Raw genomic sequence first — 24,149 nt, forward strand, 5'->3', positions numbered from 1 at the left:
AATTCTGCCACTGAGGACGGCAGGCATGTGGTTCCTGTGAGATAATTGCTCCACAGGACTGTATCCAATTCCTCAGAGGTGTGAGTTCCCAGCAAAGCACACACACCCCTGAACTCGCCTTCCTGCTGCTGTTAACATTCCTTAACCTGTGGCAAAGGGTGATGTGCCTCTCTGAGCTGGAAAGGAGGTGTAATTGCCTGCCTCAGACTGCTTCATGGTTACAAAAGAGAAGGGAGCTGCTTTGATATGGTGTGGTTATTTCATTGCTCTAATAAAGCAAACCATGCAACCTCTCTGTTTCCTCATTTATTTTATTTTAACTCCTGCCTCATTACCACTCCTGCCAGCAAACACAATCTCTGTGAAGAGTGCCCAACTTATTCTCTGCCCTCAGCTGCATCTGCAGTTCGTGGGTAACCCCTCATTTTCTCATGTGTTTTCTTCTCAACCAGAATTTTGCCTAAACAGGGAATATGGAGCAGCACTTTGCTGCTGGCTGAGCTCTGGCACTGGCCCCATCTCACTGCAAAGCCCTGCAGGTGCTCAGTACACCTCTGAGGCTGATTTCCCCTCACCCACACACCTCCCACCTGGATTATTTCCATCTGCAGAGGGTTACATGTTTGGCAATGTGCTGATATCACCACTTTGTGCGTTTCTAAGGGAGTTACTTACTGCCTGCAGGCTGCCAAGGTGACTTACAAGTGCAAATATTCCTGGGTGCTCCTAAACCTCTCAACAATTTGGGAACAGCATTCCTCAGCCTCAGTCAGAGGATGCCTTAGCTTCTCAAGTAGAACACAGTAGAAGTAGTGGATTATCTTGGTATTAACCCAAATGTTTCACTTCCTGGCTAAATTTGATGTAGTTAACTCCATCTTCCTCAGCCTTGGTTGTTCATTTATTGCATGAGAAAGAGCATACTGGGTTGGAAGCTTTTTTAGTAGCCTTTTCACAGAATAATCACACTGTTTTACAGACCTATAAAAAAAACCCTTTTCTTTCTCTCTAAACTTCTCCTTTTCCAGGCTGGAAACCTTCCCTGCTAATCCACACTTTATATTAAGGGCACCACATGAGTCACAAATTACTCTGGAAATTACACATCAGGGTCCTTTAAGCTTACAAATGTCTGCCTGAAGTGTGGGTTCATGCTCTGCAGCCCACAGGGAGTCACTGGGTTATTCCCAGGGGAAAATCAAACCATATTAGCATCTCTTCCCTCTTCTCCACCTCCACTGAGAAGGAGGATTTCAACCTCCTGGCCTCCATGTGGGCCCTGCTGCTGGGGAGCTGCAAATATAGTCCCTGCTTGCCACAGAGCATCATCCTTCTCCTCCTTGTATCCCAGTTACAGACACAGCATTTTAGGAGAAAAATGGAGGTTCAGCTTTGGAGGAGAATCACTTTAAATGGCAGAGGATGCAGGATTTCAAAAGGGTTCAGTATTGACCTAAACTCCTTTTAAAAAATAATTTTTAAAAAAAGACCTATTGAAACCTCTGAAAAATATTCCATATGAAAAGATAAAGAGCAAAAGGATGTTAGGGGAAAGATCTCTGTGGCCCTGCAAGGGAAGGAAGGCTGTGGCTGGCTTGGCTGCTCAGGGCAATCACTGTTTTATATAAACATCTCCCATCAAGTGCAATCACTCGGGGAACTCCCACGCTCGAGGTGCAGACCAATATTCACGCTCGGTGGGTTGCAAAAATGCACCCACTCAGAGCTGGAGTGGAGATCTGTGTGGGTGTGTGTGTGTGCAGGCAGACACAGGGAATACTTCCCTCTGCTGTGCTGAGCCAGTGCTCAATGTGAAACAGGTGTGCCCCACTCTTAGACATTCATTTCAGCTGATTTAAACTTTAAAGTCTTATCTACATTGAGGATGTTTGGTAAGATAAGGGGAGATTTTAATAAAGTGTGAGAGGGGCGATAAAAAAAAAGCAGAGCTCAGAAAAAACAACACGTGAAAAAAACAGGCAAGAGTAGAGGACAAGAGAGGGGAGGAAAATTATGCAAAAGATGAGGAGTAAAAGCTTTAGTGAAATTATATTGTTGCCAGATTTTTTTCTTTTTTAATGGAGCTGATTTATGACATGCAGCTGCTTTTCTCTAACAGTGAATGTCTGGTTACCTCTCCTTGCATTTTAAACTGTGTTTAAATATCTACAAAATGTGAAACTTATCTACTGTATGTACAGTGTGGTAGCTGTGTGTGTGCACAGCCCACAGCAGTTTGATTTCAAAGACAGAATGATGTTTTTCCCAAAGCCAAGGACACTTGTATTTCAGTTTTCCTACTGTGTGGATAAGTAAATGGCAGAGCAAAGCAGTTGTGTGCTTTAACCATTGGACTTCATTGTCCCATTCCTGCAGCACTTACTGCTTTTCCTCTGGGTTTGATCCAACTTTCCTTCCACTCAGTGAAAGGTTTCCCATGAGTTCAAGGTGAATTAGATCAGGAAAGACAGAGCCAGTTCATAAACTGGGACCTGACCTGGATGTACTCAAATATAAAGAACAGTGAATTCATGGGAAAAGCTCCCTGTTGACTCCAGAGGATTGTGGAGCAGATGCAGACTCAACCAAATAACTGAATGAGCCACCTGTGACAGCAAACACCCTGTTCTCATCCATGCCTGGATGAGGGGGACAGAAGACATAACCTCTGGTTTTAGCATTTAGTTTGAATACACCCATGATATCCTCCACAGCTCTTGCCAATATCAAGGAGGATAATGCAGGATTAAGCAAGAGCAGGAGCTGAAGAATATTAAATTAATATTGGAATTTCCACTCTGTCTAGAGCACAGTGAGTGTCTGACACTTTCAGGACCTAAGATCTCAGACAGCAAAGAATACACAAACCATCTTTTTGTGTTTTATTACAGGTGTCCCTCAAGTTCCCTCCTTAAGCAATCTCCAATAGTCTGCTCTTACCAAATGCCTGAGTAGATTCCAATAAAATTGAGTGAAGATCTTCATTTTATCACAAATATTGGCAAGAATTAAACCTGGAGGTTTTTTCTTTTTTTTTCCCTGTGTGCTGTTTTCCATGCAGCTCACAAGCAGTGATTGTATTGACAGGACTGCTCAACATCAATATGAATGTCAGGGAAGTATTACAGGATTAGTTACAGACAGCCAGGGCACCTCTGGACTGAATCAGCTTAGTGGTTCAAACAAGTGGAAGAAGAAACCAAAAGAAACAAAACAAAGTGGGTTCCTTGCTCACCTCCAGGAAAACGAGGAAAAGGTGTAAAGATTAAATTTGACATTTCATTTTTTATACATATACAGATCTTTTTAGTCACCTCTTTAAAAATATTAGCTCTAGCCTTTGATTTCCAGCATCACAAATGCTGGTGCTACAACGTCACAGTATTTTCAATGTCCCTATTGCTCCAGCAGGTGCAGAGGCCAGAGCAGTGGGGACACTGAAAACACAAAAAAAACCCTAAAAACCCAATGTTTGCATAAAATCTTATAAGAATTAAACACTCAGTTGTTCTTAATCTTTTTCACCCAGAGGAGAAAATAAGAGGACAAATCAAGTGAAGTCTTTTAGGGCATATTTCCAGCTACACCTTTTCAATAAGTCTTTAAATGACATCCTAAATCTGATTGCCTTTGTAGCTGACCAGTAAGCCCCGTGGACAAATAGCAGATCTATTTTTGATATGACCTTAATAGTTTAAACCCTGCCATTAGGTACATGCACACAGCTCCCAGGGACATAACAAGAGTTCTCCTTCATCTTGCAGTGCTGGTTTTGCTAATGATTAATATTCAGCTCTGTAAGCTTAATGAAGACATTGTTTCCACTTATCTACAGGTCAGATGGCAATTGCAAAGCAACTGAGTTGTTAGATGGCTGTGGATTCCCTGCTGATATGTCTGATTATTTATGCACAGTGTGCATTTTTAATAGATGACCATATGAAATTATATGCTTCTCCCTTATTATTTCATGATTTTTAATGGTTTTCAATTTGTAAGAAGGAAGGAACAATGACTCAATCCTGCTAATGAAGTACCTATGTACCATATCTGCATCTTTAAAATTATTGGAATTTCTTTCTTGAGAAATATCAGACCATTAGCTTGAAATTGTTGATTTTTATCATGAAAATAAAGATGAGAATTAAGATTGAGCCCTTTTTCTGAAAAGTGAGATTTTTCTTCTTTCTGAACTATTCTGTGAGATCCAGCCAAAACTTTTCACAGCAAGCCTTGTGCCCAGCTGAATTCCCTCCTGCACAAAGCTCCTTTGTGCCAATTCCACCCAACTCCAGCTCTGAAAACTGATCTTCTCCAACACCACTGGGCAAACACCTGCACTCCATGCAGGTATCACCTCAGAGGGATGGAAAAACCTGTCCTGGAGTGCTAAAGAACAGCCATGGTCCACCTCCAGAGCAGAGCATGTGGCTCAAGCAGGCTGGGAGGGAAGGAGGAAAGGCACAAGGACCACAAAGCTGCTTTATTTAGTTTAAATCCATGTCTCAGCTGCCACTCCTTGACCTGCAATCACACAGGCACGTGGCACTCAGCTTCTCCTCTGGGACACAGAGTGTGGGGACACTGAGGGTGGAAATGAGATCCAGAGAGAAGGGTCTGTCAATTGCAGGAGAATTTTCTCACTTCTTTATAAATGTGACTACTACTGTAACGTTATTGAACTAAAAATAACCGAGCCAGTTCTGGCTCCAAATGTGATCAGCCCATAAATAGTGGGATAAACTCCTTCCAGGCACATCATGTACTTGATTTCCATTTGCAACACGTACTAAAGCTCTGCTTGTGCATAAGTAATGCCCACGGATGGGAGATGGCAAATTTTCCTTTTTCCACCACACAAACCACTCTCACCTTAGTGAGCACAGACATGATGCTGCTTTCACACACTGAGTGATCTTTGAGCACTGCAAGAGCCACGGCTGGTTTTCTACAGGGGAGGTTTTAACACCAGAATTGCAGACTTCAAAAAGCAACATATGCTCACAGACAAAAGCAAGGCTGTGAGGAATTTATGGGGACCTTACATTTCCAGAACTGCTTAAAAGAAATTCCATTTACACCATGCTCATCGACTGTGTGTGTTTGGGGTGGCTCCAGAGCTCTTAATTTCCCTTCACTTATTTTGCACTTCCAAGTCCTAACCCTGGGTTACAAATTCAGAGCCACTTTGATGGATCACAGTTTGGCTGCCATGATGTTAAGTTAAACAACAGTCTCATTCCACACAATAATTACTGCAAACAATTTCATTGTCTGAGGGGTGCTTTGCAAGGTTATGCATTAGCTAATGCTGCTTCTGTCACTGTTCATCACATGAATATTCCCTTTACCTGCTGTGTCTGTGTGTGCCTGAAAGAACTGTGGCATTTTTAATGGCATAATTTCCCGGGATGAACTGAAAATCAGCACAGCATGGCCTGCATTATTTATATGCTGAGTCCTACAAATGGCAAGGAAAATACTCCAGTTTTCCTGGAAATAAATATATTCATTATCTTGAAGCTTTGTGCACAGTAGACTTCATGTCACTGAAAGAATTTAATTACTACCTGAAAAGCATCTTCATTTTGCTAGATTTGTAACAAAAATAGAATGTCTAGACACATTATAATTCAAAGACAAAAGACTCCTTACCCACCCAAAAATACCCAATGCTGATAAATGATGAAGCATGCCCTACTGTTGCTGCTAATCAGTAGAAAATTCTTAGCATTTTTACAGCATGAGATAAATTGTAGATTGAGCCAATTGGGAATACTAATGACAGAAGCCATAAAATATTTTGTAACATCAATTATGACTAAAGGAAAAGGACTTGCACCACAGATCAGCAGAATATTTTGCAGCCGTGCTTCATTTAAGACTATGATTTCTGAACACGATTTGGGAGTTGATTTGCCAAGAAGAACGTTCAGGAATATATAATTGGCAGCTCTGCAACTGTGGTGCTTCTGCAGTTCAGCTGTAGCTGCAGAATTGCCTTCGATGGGAGGCTGCAGGTCTGTGGAGCCTGACAGATCACCAGACTCCAGCTGAGTTGTTCAAATCATACAGGACTCAATAATAAATTATCTGATTGCAGTTAGAGCCTTAAAATGGTTCTGTTACGTTCAATCCTAAACTAAAAAGCGATCTGAGAACTAAAAAAGCACTTTTCCTAAAACCCAGATTTGTTTTTACATGTTCCTTATTGTTATGCCCAGACTACATCCCTGACCACGCTCCGCAGTCAGATTCTAAGGAAATGCCAATTTCTGCCTTTTGACATGCAGGTCTTATCAGAGGAGGCCACTATTTTCTGCTTTACACTCTGTCACATATTTCAAAACATCACTGTAACTTCACCAGCTTGTTTTTTAAAACTGGCTTATAAGGATCCTTCCATCCTGATGGAATTGCCATTTTAAAACCAGAGATGATAACCAGAGAAATAAATTGAAATGGGGACTGTGACAAGGAGCAAAGTTACATAGCAAAGAGGAAAAGCCAGGCTCATATTTTCTTCCTCTCCTTGACACAAAAATTATTTCCTTGCCCCAAAATAAACCAACCAGTAGATTCCAAATCAACAAATTTAAAAGCAGCTGTCCTCCTCCTGCTGCAGAATGAATTCCCAATAGTTACACACCACAGGAAAATAACTTCCCACCCAGATACCTCTTGCACTCCTCACACCAGCCTTGCTGCAGCTCCCCATTAAACACAGACAATATTTGGTCACAAGGTGGTTAAATTAAATCTTTCCTCAATACAGGGGAGTTATCCATGTTCAGCCTACAGTGTTCCAGCCAAATAATGCTTTGCTAATGATGTCTGCAGTTAGATGACAAATCAGGCTATTTAAATTGCCTCAGCACATACATCCTTTACAGGCAGGGTATCCAGGTAACCATCCTAGCACAGCTTCAAGGTGGGAGGGAGAAAGCAAGAGCTAATTCCTTCAGCTAGGTGGAAAATTAATCCTGAAGAGATCTGTCTGGTTTGTTATGGTCAATTTAAAGGCAAAATGATTTAAAAGTAATTGTTTAAAAAGTATTTTTAAGATAGGCGGTTAGGCAGGAAAGGACAAAATTACTGTGTTTCAAAAATACAATAATGGCTAGTTTTGTTCCTGAAAATAATTAAAAGTATTTAAAGGCCCTCAATAGGAAGCTTCAAATGCCATGAAAATACCAGGGAGGAATGTCAGATGCTGCAACCAATCCTCTTTTTGTAAGTGTAATGATAAATAAAATATAAAATACTGGATTGTCTTGTTTTGTTTTGTCTTCCCTGAAACAAGTTCAGCAACATTTTCCATCCCTAGTCAAGGAAATGTCATTTCTGTGTTAGATGCTGCTGTGGCCCCACTTGAGCCATGTCTGTTGATGTCCTTGAACACCTTTGACAAGGTTTAGCTCATCAGTGATTTTTGCTTTGGGTGGACATGGGGGATATGTAAACTTTTCTGTGACCTTGTTCAGGGTCTCAGCCTCCACTGTGGTCTCCAGTCTGGGTGCCCTGGACATCTTTGGACATCCTAAATATTTTAGGGAGGGGAAGGGGATTCATTCAGCTGATTCACACACAGAAATGCTGGGATGGGACAAGAGAGCAGATTTTATTTCCTCCAAGGCAAAGGAACCACTCACACCCTGGTGCTGCTCCTCTCCTGATGCACACCAGATTTTAAGTGTTCACTAATCTATTAAACAGGAAAATACAAACAACTTCTGATATCCCTTTCCTTGAAAACTATTTTGGAAAAGATGACTCATTTACTGCTCTTCTAAACAGGAGAAGTAATATTTTCCAGCACTCCCTGAGGATGCATGTAAGTAGAAGCTAAGCCAGATGTAGAAATGTCTGCAAAGGTTTTCATTCCTTTCTTAAAAAAAAAAAAAAAAAAAAAAAAAAAAAAAAGAGAGATAAAAAAAAGAAAGAAAAACTGCAAAAGAAGAGTTAAGGTATTATTGGGTTTTAAAGCACTGTTGGTCTTTTGATTACCCTTAAAACCAGATCAGATCACAAAGAAACACACAGCATATGAGCAGCTAGAGAAGGTCACATTGCAAGAGGATGCAGTTGGTCTCATTTTTTAACAGTGAATGCAATAGAAGCACAAATCTTCCAGCCACCAAGCAGCCTCTCCTGGCTTGGCAATTGCCATGTATAATATCTGATGAACTCTGATGTCTCACTGCTCAAGGATAAAATCCCAGCAGGCGGGGGCTGTAGGAACAGCTACACAGTCAGAGGGGAAAAAAGTCCCCTATTATTCCAGCAACCACTTATTTTATTCGCCAGAATTTAAAAGCTCTTCACGGACAAAAATCGGGATATTTTTTTCATCCCATAAAGCAATTTTAGATTTCTATAGAATCACTCAAAAGCAATTAAAATCCTGCTCCTGTTGATGGATTTGTATTCCTTGCTCGCAGTGATGTCAGGCTTTGAAATTCAGGGCTGTTGAGTGTAATTCTTTGGGGCTTTGGAGTCACTGCTGAGTGCCAGAAAATACATTCCTTAAGTTCACAGATATTAAATAGCTTTGGTAACACCAAAATAGTTTCAATACATGTAGTTTTTAAATCTAGAAGATATTGCAATAAAGAATCTGTGCAATATCAGGCAATTCAATACATTTTTTAGGAGAAGGGAAAGATGAGAGAATCCAATATGATAATAAGAGTACAATTAGCTAAGAGGGATCAGGGAGCTTTTCTAAACTGTCCTACTGCAAGAGTGACAGGCTTACATTGTCAGGGAAAATTATAAAAAATAAAAAAATCCTTCAAAAACAGGCAAGTAAACAACACAAACCCAGGATCTACATTAAAATTATTCATAGTCCTCATCCACTTAAAGGTCTGTGTTATTCAAACCAGACAGTGAGCCTCCAACACCACTGTTTGCTTTGGCATAATTTTGTGTAACAAAGGAAATTGTTGTTAAAAATGTGATTCAGATGTCAGCAACAGGAGGCTGTTCCCAATTGCAGAGACACAAAATGGCAGGATTCATGCTGCTGGGCCTGGAACTGAGGGATGAGCACTGATTTATAGCCCTGAAAAAAGAGCCAGCCACACCAAGAATAACAGGGTCTGGGCACCTCCTGCAGCCCAGGTACCATCCTGACCACTGAGAAGGTTTTTCTCCTGCCAAAGGATACAGAACAGCAAAAGTGTAGGGTGAGCAATATTGCACGCAGAACAGAACATCAGCAAAGCACTGCTCAGTGGTTATGGTTATTGGCTTATCAGCACCACTGGTGTCTTCCTGAGGCTGGCATCACCCCAGGAATCTGGTGTTTGTGGGCAAACAGGGCAATTTCTGCCCTTAGGCCACATTTAGACTTCAGAATCGCTGCTTTGTTGCTCCTTGAAAAGGCAAATGCAGACAAAATGAGTGAAATAAAGCTATAATCATGCTGCTGCCTGACAGGGACATTGTTGGTGGCCACTAGGCAGAACTGGCACAAGATATGGGCTGGCTCAAGAGGATGAGAGCAAAATAAAGCCTTCAAGGGCACCAGCAAAGCCCAGCTGAAGTCAGCAGGAGAAAAACTGTCCCTTGTGCTGCTGGTCTGCAGATCAGCCCTTCAGCACAGTTTGGGGCTGGAGAGCTGTGGGGAGGGAGGGAATCATGATGGAGTGAAAAAAGAGAGGCTGGACTGGCTTCTTGTCCTAATTTTGGGCTTATGCAGCACAACCATTCCAATAGGAGGGATGGGACATTGGAACCTATGTTATATCAGGGACAGATCCTTTATCCCTCACAGCATCACAGCCTACACAGCAGGGAACAAGGGGAGTCAGAAAGGCAACAACTAGTTCTTCAATTTTTTTTTCCATTTTCCTTCTCCTCTAAACTGCAAGTAATAGATACAAAGAGCTGCTCTCCTGCAAAACTTGTTTGAACTGTGGCTGCCAGGAAATGAAGGCAGTTGATGGGGGCCTGTAAAAGGCTGTTCATTAGTCCTGCCCTCTTTATGAGCTTCTTCAGTCCCAAAGCCAGATGGGTGTGGGAATGCAGCAGAGCAGGGGACTCCAGCGTTCAAAGAAATGACAGGATCCAGCCCTGCGAGGAATTCCTTCCCATCCCTTCAGATGATGGGGTTAATTAATAACAGTTAATTAATGATGTGTCAATCATCATGCAGTGCATGCCTGTGTGAGGAGAGCTGCCCCTCAGGGTGATGAGCATTAAGGCCTTCCCTGGAGAAAGTCCCTGTGACAATTTCCAAAGCCTCCAAGAGGATGTTTTAATCCCTTTATCTCAGGATTCACTTCTCACAGGAAACCACCTAGCAGAGGTAGTTAAAGAAATAATTGCAATGCTGTTGCCTTCAAGGTGAGTCTCTGGAGGACACAGGATGGTGGCAGGTGCCAGCTGTCCCCAGAGGGGAGCTCAGGCTGAAAGCATCTCAGAAACTGCCTCATCCTCAGTGATGGAGAAGCAGGAGCCCAGGGCAGGATGTGGGGTACCATCTCTGCTGTGAAACACCCCGTGCCCATGCCAGACACCCCTGGGCCCGCTCCTCCCAGGGTAACTTCAGCAGGGACAGGCATTTGGACAGGAGCAGCGAGGAGCTCAGCTCCCATTCCCCTCTGCCAGCTGAACATCCCAGGCTCTTGGCTGCCAGGCCAGCCAGCCCATCTGCTCACATGGCACCCTGCCCGCTCACAACTTGTCAGACAATTTCACGGGTGCCAAAGGAACCTGGACTTGAATAGGTGGCCTGGATCTGCTGCAGAATCCATCTCTCAGTGGCTGCAAACAGAGCAGGGCCTGTCTGTGCTCACAGAGCCCGGGGCTGTGGGCTCACCCTGGACTGGCACTGCCCTCCATGCTGCAGTGTGAGAGCTTTGCATTGCTCCAGGCAAATCAGTGTGCTACTGAAGCACAGCAAAACCAGCTTCTGAACCAAAATACCCAGAGCATGCCAAGATAACTTCAAGGCACCATGATAGCACTGGGCACAAAGGCCTGACTCTTGGAAGAGAAGCACGAGCGGAGCAGAAACCCCTGCGGCTCCCCACGGGCTGTGACAAGTAGGTCAGGCAGAGCATAAAAGGGCAAGTTTTGGGCTAAAATCCCAGTTACCCAGCTCCTGTACCTGAGAGGCTGCAAAAAAATTGGAGCTGGCTCTGGGAATGGGAAAATTAGGTAATGGGAAAAGCCGGCTCTGCCCTCGTGGTGGCACTGGGTCAAGCTGAAGGGACAACTGCTGTCCCCACCTTTTCCAGAAATGCTTCTTGCTGCACCCCATCCTTGCACTGTCAACAACCCCTAGCCCCACACTTCAATCCTATGGAGAAAACCAGGATTTTGCTGTCAATTGTCTGCCATTGCCAGCCCACAAGGCAGAGCTGGCTCAGAACTACAGCACTGCTCTCCATCCTCTTGGCTGGGGCTCACTCAGGGCCCTGACACAAAACCTGGGTTTGCAACATGAAAGGCTGAAAAATCTCTGCGTTTTATGCCCTGGGAATCAGATTTTCTGCCTAATAAACCCCCTAAAGGATCAGATGCAAAAGAGGTTTGTTTGAAATTTTTGGCTGGGTTGTCTTAGAGTGGTGATTCAAACAGGCACAGAATACAGGAAAACACAAATATACTGGGTCAAAATTCCCTTTTTGTTTATCAAGAGATACACTCAAACTGAATACAAGTCAGTCATACTGGAAACCAAAGAAATTTATACCAATTATTGCCAGATTTCCCATTAAACCTACAGATTTATTTAACATCTCAATTTCTTTTGATGCTGGTGCCAGCTAATCAAAGCAGTTTAAAATCCATATACAGCCTGTGTGTAGCTGAGGTCTGTGTGCAATATTTCTGCTATCACAGGTCTCCATGGCCAGCCTTATGTATCCTCTGGCCAGGTGAACACCCTGGCAGGAAGAATTTGGACAATTAATTAGCAAGGTTTACCAAAAGGGCCTTGAAGTGCAAACAGGATCACTTGGATGCTGCTGCTGAGAACAGTATCTGGCTCATGTGCTGGCTTGGGGTGTTTTATTATCCACAGCACATAATCCTGCACTTTAAGCTGCTTCTATTTACAACAGTTTTGCTGTCCCCCTGCTACTCTCCAGCTCCCACACGTTTGCAGATGCTACTTACTCTGTGTTTCTGCTACTTCTTCACATGCAAATGAGTCTTTCAGGCTTTCTCACTTGTATTTACCCATATGCAGAACACTACAGCAGGGTGACAAATTATAAATTAAGAAGAAAAGTACTAAGACTATTGAAAAGGAAAAAATAAAAACTCAGGAACTTTCAATGTGCCCTAAATCTGTGTTATTAACAGCTATTATGGCTATTTGAAGTACACTTTTTTTGTTGTTTTACAGCAGTGAGTCACCCACAGCACCATGGCAAGGGTGTAATTTGGATTTGTGCTGTGCCCTCTCTCCTAAGTTTTGCCAAACCCTTCCTGTCCCAACCTGCAGGACAGGCTGTGGGTCTGTCCTAAATGCCACAGCATTTTTGCACTGTCACAGACCTCAGAACTGTGCTCCCTGAACTGGTGACCTCTGAGAAGCTGAGCATGGGTCCTCAGCCCAACACTTGCTGTTTCATCAGATCCATTTCACTGCTGTTATCTCCTGCCCCTTTGGATGGCCAGCAGCCCTAACTCAAAAACCTGTAGAAATTTTGAGGCTTAAATGAGCTGACAAACTTCAAACAAATCTTGGAGCAAGTGGCCAAATCCCCAATTGCCTCCTCCAAAGCGCTGGTGATCCCCAGAGCTATCTCTGAGTGAGATAAAGACCAGGGGCAGAGAAAGAGCAATTTAGCTCCATAAAACATCCAAAAATAACTCCTCCCAAAGGGCAAGATGAGGATGGTGCAACTCATCCTCAGGAAAAAGCCATGTGTGCTGCTCCAGAGAGAAAACAGCCTGTGGTTTATGCCACAAGTCTTGCACAAATCATTTTCCCCTCCCTGAATTTCGGCCTCCAGAGACTACTTTAAGGATTATAAATTGTAGAGAAACAGAGACAAATTCCCATGGAATGTTTCAGGGTAGCAGTATCTGCATATCCCACTGAAAACATTGTGGACACATTTTTTGTTTTTGCCTAGATTTATTAGGAAATCTTACCTCAGTGCTCCACCAGTCCCCTGTGTGCCAAGCCCTGCTACTCAGCAGTAAATTACAGACTGTGCATTTCATGCCAGCTCTCTGCTTTTCTGCACCATTGATACATGGTAAACTGTGTGAAGTAAGGAACTGAGGAGCTAAAGTGCCTCTCTGATTAAAAGACAAAGCCACAGGACTGCACTTCTTGGTATGCAGAAAATTAAAGTGAAGAAGTGGCTTGATTAAAATCAGACACTGAAGATGCTTCTTTCCTAATATACTGTGGTAATGTAAAAAAAAAAAAAAAAAAGAAAAGAAAAGTTAGCTGCTGCAATAACTGGCTTTTAAAGAAAAAATAAACACCAGCATACCTTTGTTCCCAAAGACTAATTAGCAAGAGTCTGTGAGTACCTAGAAGGCAGCTAATCAAGCAGAGACAATCCTGTACTGTAAAATGTGACTGCAGACTCAGGTCTCCCTTCAAACAGTGTTAAGGGGCAGGTACAGGCAGCACCTGTGCCCATTTGTGTCAGTGCAAGACAAGAACAAAAAGAGATACTGAGCATCCTGTTATCATCTGCCAAAAACAGCCCAACAAATGAGATGAGGGAAAATGGAAGGCCGTGCAAAAAGCCCCAGACAGAGATTGTGCTGTTGGCATTTCTGTGAGCTACAGAGCAAAGTCTTCTCTGTCGTCAGGAGCTGAAGATGCCATGGGGAAGACAGGAGAGCAGGATTTTGGGGATAATTCACCAGGAGTGGTGGATGGCAGCTTCCCAGTGCTGGGATGGAGCTGAACCCCATGGAGATGGTGATTTCCAGCACACAGTCCTGGTCTGCTGGAAGAAGGTCTGGTCCCTCCCAGCCCTGGGACCCACATTGCCCAGCCCTGGCTCTGAGCAGATCCTGCCCTGCTCCAGGAGGGGATAATCCAGGGCCAGCACAGCAGAGCTGCTGCCCACAAGAGGGAAGGAGATTTATCTTCCCTTCCTGGCTGCTGGCACAGTGAAATCTGCTGTCACAGGTCCCTGCAGACCCTGATCTGAACAGACAACCTTTGAGCTACCTGGCCTTGCAGACATTGACTCTGGGGTCATTCCATGAACTTGTTTGCAGAATTCAAGAACAAATTGCTCCTGAGCTGGATGGGGTTGATCAATATTCCAACCAGCAGCTGCTGAGCTGTGGCAAGGGGAAATGCAGAGCACAGTGGTGGACAGAGATTGCATTTCACTACTGTCCAGGGCCATCAGTCAGCCTCAATCCTGAGCTCCCCTTGAAGTCACCACAAATTTTCCAATCTGCATAAATGAGATTTGGACCAGAGGCACTGCTGAGTCCTGAAACACAATTGGCACTGAAATACTGAAGAAGTCTGATCTGATGAACAGGATTAGTTACAAAAGAGAAAAACAATTCATGCATAATATATCAAAAGTTAAAGAGCTAAAATACTACACAGCATCCTCCACTGTCCTTATTTAGGACCACATTCAGATCTCATGCACTTTAAATATCAAAGGATATAATTCATCCAGTTAACTCTAGATTTATTCCTGATATAAGTACAATCAAATGTGCCTATCAGTCTCATTCAGGTAAACATTTCAGCAGGGATTTGGCTGGCAAGGATTTGAATGCCCTTAAAAAGCCCCAAATCTCATGGATGAGGTCCATAGAATACCTGATTACTGATTATTCCTTGCAGCAGCAATGAAAGCACTTCCTCTTCGTGACATAACGAGAGCATTCCTGGCAATTTTAAAATACTCCTACATGAACTGAAGGCTGGGATTGCCACTTTCAACCCTTCCAAGCAGTTCATTGAACCTCAGATCTCCAATAACTCACCTTGCACAGAGGCAGTGACTGGCACAGCAGCACTGCCCATCCCAGGGACAGACCCCAGTGGCTGGGCTGTGCCTTGACCAGTGACCATCAGCTGGGTGTCACACAGCACATTCCAGAGTGCCAAAGTGCTCATCCTGCAAGGCTCCTAGCAAGGCAGCCACTGGATGCACATCTCACTTCTCCAGCAGCTCAGAGAAAACACTGCAATTTGAATTAATTGCTATGTTGACTTATAACAGTGTGTTTATACTGGATGCCTGCCAGCTCACATGTAACAGGTTGGCAAAACGTATTTCCTCAAAACAGCATGAGATGCAATGTAATAAGGAAAGCAATCTTTCAGCAGCCTCCATCCTGGAGTTCATTTCAACTCCTCTGGTTTGGAAGCAGTGCCACCAGTGCAGAAGGATTACAGCACCCTAATTGATATGATAATCAAGCCTGAAGGCTGCACTTCCCAGGTACAACAGCCACAACTTCAGACAGGGAATAGAACTGTGGGAAATGAAAGTGATTAACAGTTGTTTGTTTTACAGGGATTGTTTGGACTGTTTAATATCCCTATCAAAGGATGCATTATTTGTTGAACAGTCCTAAAAGCAAATCAAAGAGAAACTTTAAGAATGTTGCTAATCCTTTGCCACTCTAAGGATGACATCTAAAAGCCAGTGAAAAGCTGTGCTTTGCCAATTGAAACAAAAAGTCACAGAATCATATTGTCATTTACACTGGGAGAGACCCCTAAGATCATTGAGTCCAACCACCAACACAGCACTGCCAAGCCCAGCTCCCAAATCAATACCCAGCACACGGTGCTGAGCACTAAAGCACATCCCCAGGTGTCACATCCACACCCCTGAGGGACAGTATTAGCTTTTCCATGACTTTGGCTGCTTGTTCTCAGCCCAGCTGTGTCTTTGAGCCATGAGATAGCTACAGGAACATCACAGCACTGAAGGTGAGTGTGCTTGTGTCAGCAGAGAAGCAGTTTGCCCCATCTGTGGCTACCAGCCAGTTTTGTGGGATGGGTCAGGGCTCTGAAGGCTGCAGGAGCATGGAGATGCTCCCATGGGCAGCATTATTTCCACAGCAGCAAGTTTCAGGAGGGACAGTGAGAGTCAAAGTTTCAAATAACACAGTCACCAGTGTTTGATCAGTTAATGAATGCTCATGATTCAAGGGGACTGCATTTCACCACCCCAAAATCCTCTTCTGGCCTGTTATCCCCCTGATACTAATTGGCTCTACTTTATTAAAGACTTCAACTGCAAACTTCATCTACTGGAAGAAAAGTCACGTGTCTCTTTCTAATCCTGTTCTGTGACTTGCAAAATCAGAAGAAAAGAAAGAAGATGTTAAAAATATCAAGTAAAATCTAAAGTTGGAACAGAACTGGCTTTTATGTGTTCAGTCAAAACTGAGTTCACTAGATACAGTTGTATTTCTTTGAATGGAACAAATAAGCCTCAAAGATTTTATAATGAATACCCCTTGCACACATTTGTACAATGCAGTCTATAAAAATGGGAATGAGAGATGTCATTCCTAAACACAGACCACAGGACACTTTTCTCTCAACTCCAATAACAAGGTATAATTTTCTATCTGATCCTATTTGGCTTTTCCATAAGGAACTGTAAAAACCTCTCTCAAAATCCTGGCACCAGTGTGTGCAATAGGAATCCTAACATTGGCTCTGCTGGAGCAGAATTTCCCTCTTCAAGAATAAAGCCTTGGGAGGAAAAAAATGGTGTGTTGGTTTTGTGACTGAGCCAGCTATTTAACTCCACGAGCCAGCAGAAACAAAGGGAAACCAAATAAAACTACAAAGCTACAAATGCTCCTTTTGGACAAGTGAGACAAAAATCTTTTGACATTTATGGCTTTACCCATCCCTGCCTGATAAGTCATACAGAAAGTTGCAACTGCAGGTATCAGCAGTCATGGAAATAAATTTTATAATGCTGTATGTACAGTACTAGTACAGTTAGATACACTAATCATGGGAGGAGGGGAGGTTGCTATTTTTTTGCTGTCCCATATGGTAATAATTTTGTATGATTGAACTGTTAGGAGCTAAATAAAAGCACACATTAACTGTAAGATACATTGCAAATACATTAAATCTTCCCTGGAGTTTTAGCAAGTACGTGCTTTTTCTATCATGCATTTGGAATTATTATTACTGGGCCATAGGATTTATAAATAGATTTGGCTTCTTCTGCAATACTTTATGGGCAATTATTTCAGAAATGAAGATGCAGAGCCATGGATAAATAAAATAATTGCAGCTGATCAGGCTTTATTTACTGCTATCACATTTCCCTGACTGCTACACTTCCCTCATTTGCTCCACTAGCCTGAATCAATGACCAGATGAAGAGCTGTCAGTTAATGTCAGACACAGAGCACAAAAGATGCCAAAGGCTGATTCTCATTTCCCCATTTCCAAATTCTGCCTGGGCTCTTCCGGAGCTGGCTTGCTCCCTGGATAAATTCAGAGTGGAATTGGGAGGCTGGGAAAGGGCAGAGGAGCTCTGCAGTGTGTTCAGCAGCTTTTCAGGGAGCACATTTTGCTGTGGCTGCCTTGTGGAAGGCACTGCCAAAGGTCTGGAGAGCTCCTCTTCCATGAGCAGATGCCCAGCTGTGTCAGGGAAGGGCTGGCATGGTCTGTGCTATCTGCTGCACTGCCACCCCAACAGGTATTAATTCAGTTGGAAGGCGCTGAGAACAGCTTTGTGTGGCAAAAACAGCTTTCCAGGCAATTCCAGCAAAACAAATCAAAGCTGAGCATGGGACTGGCCTCATGTCTACAGAATACCTCACAGCAGCAGCTTTCAGTACTTGAGATCTCAGACAGGATGGGAAACTCTGGATTATCAATATTCATTGGGATCAGGCTTCAAATCCCACACTCAGCCCTATCTAATAGTTGTGTTACCTGGGGTTCAGGAAGAAGGTTGCTTGTCTGAAGAGGCTTATCAAGTCATGAGGAAAAAAAAATGTAATTTCTGCTGCTTTGAAAGGCCACAGAGCTGATAACACAGAAACAAGTGAAATGGGTAGGATGCACCAGGTGGAGACAAACTGAGTACCCACCAATAGCTTCCTTCAATGAGCTCATCTCAGAAGTAGCCAGGATGACATTTCATGGCTCTAAACTACTTAGAAAAAAATTGTCTGCCAGCCCTGATGAGCAAAAATGTCTCTGAGCTACCTACAGCCTCTGTCCTGGGAAGGAACATCCAGTTTTGTGAAGTCTGGATAAAAAGGGTACCCTATAGAAAAGAGAAAGCACAAGAAACATCATGGAAGCTTCAAGGACCTTAAGAAGATCCTACAAGCATAAGTCTCATAGATTTAAAGCCTGTTTTTTTATTTTTTATATTTTCTTTATTTCATTCTAGGCTGCTTATTTCTGTATAAAGCAATGATGCTGCAAACCTCTCCAAGAACTTCATCAACCACAGTCCATAAGGTGGAGAAAGAGGCCAGTGGGACCAGATGCCAAAGGAGCTGGGAAGATTTATGCTAGCTGAGCATCTGGCTCCCTGTTCCCTGTTATCAGAGTGAATACAAATGCCTGCAAACACCCTCATTCCAAACCACTAATGTGCTCAGCCCCACTCAGCACAATTGCAGCAGTGCTGCTCCTGGAAGGTGCTCTGCCTGGAAAGCAGCTGCTGAGTGCTCCTTCCAGGGGTTTATGCACTGCAGAGAGCAGTGAGAAAAGAGGGGGTTGCTTCCCCTCAAATCAAGCCAAGGGAATGATTAAGACATCATCATTTTCTGGTTTTGTTCTAGTAGGTGGTAGTAATTGCTTCTACACAGGAATGTGGCTACACCTCTGTTGTCATCCATCATCTTGCTGGGGCTGTGCAGTGTGCAGTATTTTGATTTGACCTCATTAGCACTCCCAGAATCACAATGTCATAGCAATGACAAAGGCTGAGATTATCTGCATCTGAGGAGATGCACAAGGAGCATAGCACACAATGTGAAAAGCCAACAGTGCAACCACAACTCTGCCAAATACTCAAAGGCAGCCTGAATAATCCCCCCAGCTCTTGATTTTGCATGTGGGACAAGAAATGATTTGGAATTGTGCCTATATGCATCAAACCTGCAGATAAAGGGGATGGGCTCATGCCCTGGTGATCTAAACCCTCAGGGAGAGCACAAGGAGAGGAAGGGCAGGTGCTGGAGCAGATGCTCTCTGCTACCACCTTCCCTCTGAGCTGCCAGTATCATCTGTGCTTCCTCCAGCCTCTCCCAGGCAGCCAGCAATCCCCTGGAAACGTGGAGAGATTTGTGTGCCATTTGGGAAATGACACAGAGGCACTTGGCCTTTGCAGAAATGCCTTGTGCTCTCTGGAAGGTCACAGGGTTTTCTTGTGATTCCCAGGATGGAGGCACATAGGGAGGGTTCCTGCTCAGACTTGGGTTGAAGGAAGATCAAGCCAATTTTTTGACCCTTCTGGCAGTCAAATAAAATCAAATCAAATCTGTACTTGTCTGAAGTCAATCTACAGCAAAATCTGTTGTGGAACAGGGAATTTCTCAGTCTTTAACCAGCAGTTCCCCCCTGAGCTGTGCTCCCCACTACAGCTCACATATTCCAAGCCTCCCATTCTCAGCTACTCTAGTTTTCTATGGATCATCTTAGAGGAAATTAACTGAACTTCCCTACAGTGGGAACAGAAAAAGGAAATGAATTGATGATTCCAGTGGTACCCATGACACAGATCCTGAATAGCTCCATTAAACACTTTGCAGCCCTGGGGGTCTTTGCTAAACCCTCTACAACAAGCACAGAGTCATTTTCCTTACAACACAAACACACAGGTCAGGATTCAGGAGTCTGTTTTATATCTGAATAATTTCTCTCATCTCAGTGGGATCCAGGCAGGCACAAATCAAGGCTGCACAATCCTGGTCCCTCCCTTTCTCTCCAGAGTCATTACCTTGCAGTACCACTCTTGGATAAACTCATTTTCACAGACTCAGCATAGACCCAGTGAAATGACTAATACAACTCTTTAATGCAAACAACAATAAATCAACTGATTAAATTCTAATTTATCAGACAAATACTCTTTAGCTCTTCCCAAAGCTGTTCTGAATCATTCCTCTTGTCTGGCCATGCTCCAGAGGAGCATTGACACTAGATAAAGCTCAGACCTATGGAATAAGTTCACAAAAGATAGAAATGCTGAAAACATCCTGTATTTATGACAGGAGATTTCACAGAGATCACAGTGAATCACATTCCTGAGAAGACTGTAATGTCTCTGAAGCCTCCTCAGCACCTTTTCCCAAGACCAGTCTAGCAGGACAAGGGATCAACAGACCCTGGAGCTCCAGGCTCAGCAGCAAGGCTCAGGAAGCAGACACATTAACCTTGGGAGATCCTACAGCAAAATTTAACAGCTGAGAAAATGGCTGCTCCACCACAATTCCACTTTAAATCACAGGCTTTTTAAACTTACTTCATTGGTTTGAACAATGCTTGTCCATAGTTCTGGAATGTCATGATCAGCTTCAGCTGGGTGCCTCCTGATTTCATTGCTGTGGGGGAAAAACACAAAACAGCTTTAAAATGAGACATGTGGATCTACTGACACTCATTTTCCTGGAAACCAAACCATATCTGGTTTTCTCTGTATCAGTTCAGCACTGTGGCATCAGAGTGATCAGGGTCACCCCAGTTGAGCAGCAGATTATTCAGCAGAGTAGAGGGAAGGGCATTGAGTGTTGACCAGGGCTAAACATGGATTGTATTTCCTGATAATTTTTGCCTTTTTCTGGCCATCATGGGCTCCATAAGCACCCCAGATGAACAGTACCCATAGGAGCAGAGAATTGGAAGGGCTTTGTGTGCTGTCCAGGACTAAACAGGGATTGTATTTACTGACAATTTTTGCCTTTTTCTGGCCATCATGGGCTCCATAAGCACCCCAGATGAACAGCACCCATAGGAGCAGAGAACTGGAGTTTTGTTTTCTCCATCTCTTGCTTTTGGAGTCCCTTTTAACAAGGGACTCACACTGGGAAGGGAGATGGGGCGCTCTCAGAGGCAGCTGCAGCTGGGATGTACAGCCCAGTGCACAGCAGACAGCTCCTTAATTAAAAGTATGAGCAGATACTGTGGCAATCTCTGATCTCTGCTGTGATTTAATAACTGTTCCTGAGCAGCAGATATATGTAAATTCCCCTCCTCTGTGCACAATGGAAATGTAGCCAAGCCCAGCCATCACCTTCCAGGGATCCCAAGGTGGTTCATGCATGAGAGCCTGGCCTGGCTGGGAGGGCACAGGAGGACAATGAAGGTGACAAGGACAGTGACTTTGCTCATCTCCCAGCTGGGAGCTAATGGGAATTTGATAGTCATTCATACCATTCTGAAACACTTGGACAATGTCACTGTAACAGCTGGATTATAGTGTTTTTAAAATTAGGATTTTTTTAAATAACATATATAAGAATTCATAAAAATGCATTTTACTTGATGATAAGGCTACTTAAAAAAGATAAACATAAGCTTCAGAAAACAGCTGCTTTTCTGCTGCCTCAATCACAAGCTTCCTAACAAATGAAATGACCTATAGCCTGACTCCTAAATGCACCTTTGTGCTGGGGAGGCCAGCAGGGCTGTGTGGATGAGTCAGTCTTTTAAAGATGCTGTCTAGGAATCATCAGATAATCAATCCCTTTCTTTGCAGTTCTGACAAAAGCCGTGTCAACTGGAGAACTACATAAATGTCAAGTTATCTTGCTCTGTAAATTTTGGCTGAGGGTTGCCCTTGTTCCACCTATGCAGCTGTACATGTTTTTTCTCTAACCAATGCCATTAGCTGCACATCTTTTTAATTACTCATCTCTGAGCCTTATCACTGATAGTTCATCAGCTCACTTTCAGCACTTGTAACCTATATTTTTGCAACAAAATGCTATGCAAATCTGGTCAGTGTAATTACACTTCTCCTAGAATAAAATCCCTCCTCTCCTGCTGTTTTGCTGATCCCAGCCTTCTCTCGCCTTTCCACTTTATCCCAGAGGAACAAATAAATAATTAGAAATTAAAGGGCATTAAGCAATTTGCACTGAGCGGGTAAAGCAGAAGCAGAGGGATTTCCTGGATTAAACTCCCCCCTCTGTGCAGGACAGGTCAGTTGAGCTGCACCTGAGGGCAGGAGGAGCACAAGGCATTTTTCATGCCCAGCTCAGGGCCTGAGGACAATGAGAAGCAGAAACTTTCCAGCCCAAACCCTGCCTGTGGTGCCCTGGAGCCATCTGTGCACTCTGGAAACAGCCCTGGTTAGTATGGGCAGCTGGAGCTGGAAACATGGAATTACACAATGGTCTGGGTTGGAAAGGACTCTAAAGATCCACTAATCTAACCCCCATGCCACCACAGCAATGCAAAGAGGGAAAAAAAAGGAAGTTCCAGCACACCCTTCTCTAGGCACAGAGCTTCAGATACTCAAAGGACTGGTTTCTCAGCTAATTAAAGCCACTCAACAGATAATGATTTTGTTAGCAGCCAAACTCAACAGCAAGGATGTCATCACCAAGCAGGGAGAAGCATGAAGAAGATTAACAATTCAGAATAATTCTTCCATGAGACACAAAAGCCTGGTTTCCTGTCAGAAGGAACTGAGTTGAAGTAAGACAAAAGCATCTCCCTCATCTTTTTAGATCCACCTTATTGTATTGCCTTAATTGCCTGCACCAGTAGCTTCACCCCAACACAAGTTTTGCTGGCTCCTCCACTGATGCTTTGGAACTCTGAAAGCAGAGGGGGACACTGGTGGGGACTGTGTCCCATTGTGCTTTAGGGCAGGGCAGGGTGGAACCCACATGGAGCATGGAAAATGCCCCAATGCCAGAGCTCTACCTTGGCTTCTCCCCAATGCCAGAACTGCCCCTTGGCTTCCTCCCAGTGCCAGAGCTCCACCTTGGCTTCCTCCCAGTGCCAGAGCTCCACCTTGGCTTCTCCCCAATGCCAGAGCTGCCCCTTAGCTTCCCCCCAGTGCCAGAGCTCCATCTTTACTTCCCCTCAATGCCAGAGTTGCATCTTGGCTTCCCCCATTGCCCAGACTCTGCAGCTGTTCCCACTTTGTCTGCTCTTCCAGTGTCACATCTGTGCTGGCCAGGCTGGGGCTGAGGCAAGGCCACCCTCCACATCCAAGCTGGATTTTAACATGTAATCCCTGCAGAGAGGGGAACACCTAAGCCTGGACTGTTCCTTTGAGCTTGACCAGACCCTTGCTGTACCTGCAAACCTTGCTGTACCTTGCTGCACCTGCAAACTCCAGCCTTGGAGCAGCCCAGGGTGCCCAAATTTAGGGGGTGGCAATGCCAGACAAGTGCAGATGTCACTGGAGATGATCCAGTCTATGTCAGATCACTTCCCCTGTCCTAATTTAGCATCACATCTGCACACTGGCTCTCCTATGCTTTTCTGAGCTGTGCTCCTCATGTCCCTCTGGCCATTGTGGCCTGTCATCTTCCGGAGGTTTGTCCCAAACAAACATCATTTGCTCATCTTGGTGCCTTTATCTGCTGCCCACAGGCCATTCCTGAGGAATGCACAGCACCCAGGAGCAGCACACCCCATGCTCCAAGGAGAGCAGGATGCTGCAGCACTGCAGTCTGTCACATCTGTGATCAGCAGCCCCAGGGATTTTTACAAAAGCCTTGCAACACAAGGCTGTGCTGGCTCCAAAGGAACCACTAGTCACACTCTAAATTCACCTTTTATTTCTTTGAAGTATTTTAATATACTGTAACACCATAGGTCACAAACAGCTTTGTACAGGCTTTATAAACCTGCTAGCTCACAGCAGGTACTTCAAATCAAGTCTCACACAGCTCCTGGATGTACTGGCACACTGCTAAAAACAAATCCCAATGCCATCATTACTTTTCATCTTCAGGCAATTCAAAGCCTCTCCTTGCCCTCCAAATAGAAGGAAATGGAAAGCAGCATTAACCTTCCCTGTTAACCCAGTGTAAGGGCTCTAGGGTGTGATCAGAAATCTTCCTAACTTCAGGAGGCTTTGCAAAAAATTCCCTGAGATATCTTTTTGCTTGAATGTTTGGGATTAGAGTCTTGTCCAAAGATTAGTGAAATAGGTGGGATTCCTTCTGTTTTCTCCGGCAGACTTTGGATCAAGCCTGCAAAAATCCCCCTCCAT

At 43.9% G+C, this 24,149-nt stretch overlaps 1 protein-coding gene across 2 annotated transcripts in view; it reads right to left on the minus strand.

Annotated features, from left to right (window-relative positions):
- FAM20C (FAM20C golgi associated secretory pathway kinase) overlaps positions 1–24,149 on the minus strand; it is a 56,216-nt gene that overhangs the window by 23,475 nt on the left and 8,592 nt on the right. For both annotated transcript variants that reach the window (XM_059484513.1, XM_059484512.1), the window contains one exon: positions 20,439–20,517. In XM_059484513.1, the coding sequence (XP_059340496.1) occupies positions 20,439–20,517 (79 nt within the window). The remainder of the gene's footprint in view (positions 1–20,438; positions 20,518–24,149) is intronic.

This window comes from Ammospiza nelsoni, chromosome 17 (genome assembly GCF_027579445.1).
Source record: "Ammospiza nelsoni isolate bAmmNel1 chromosome 17, bAmmNel1.pri, whole genome shotgun sequence".
In the NCBI taxonomy this organism is placed as follows: Eukaryota; Metazoa; Chordata; class Aves; order Passeriformes; family Passerellidae; genus Ammospiza; species Ammospiza nelsoni.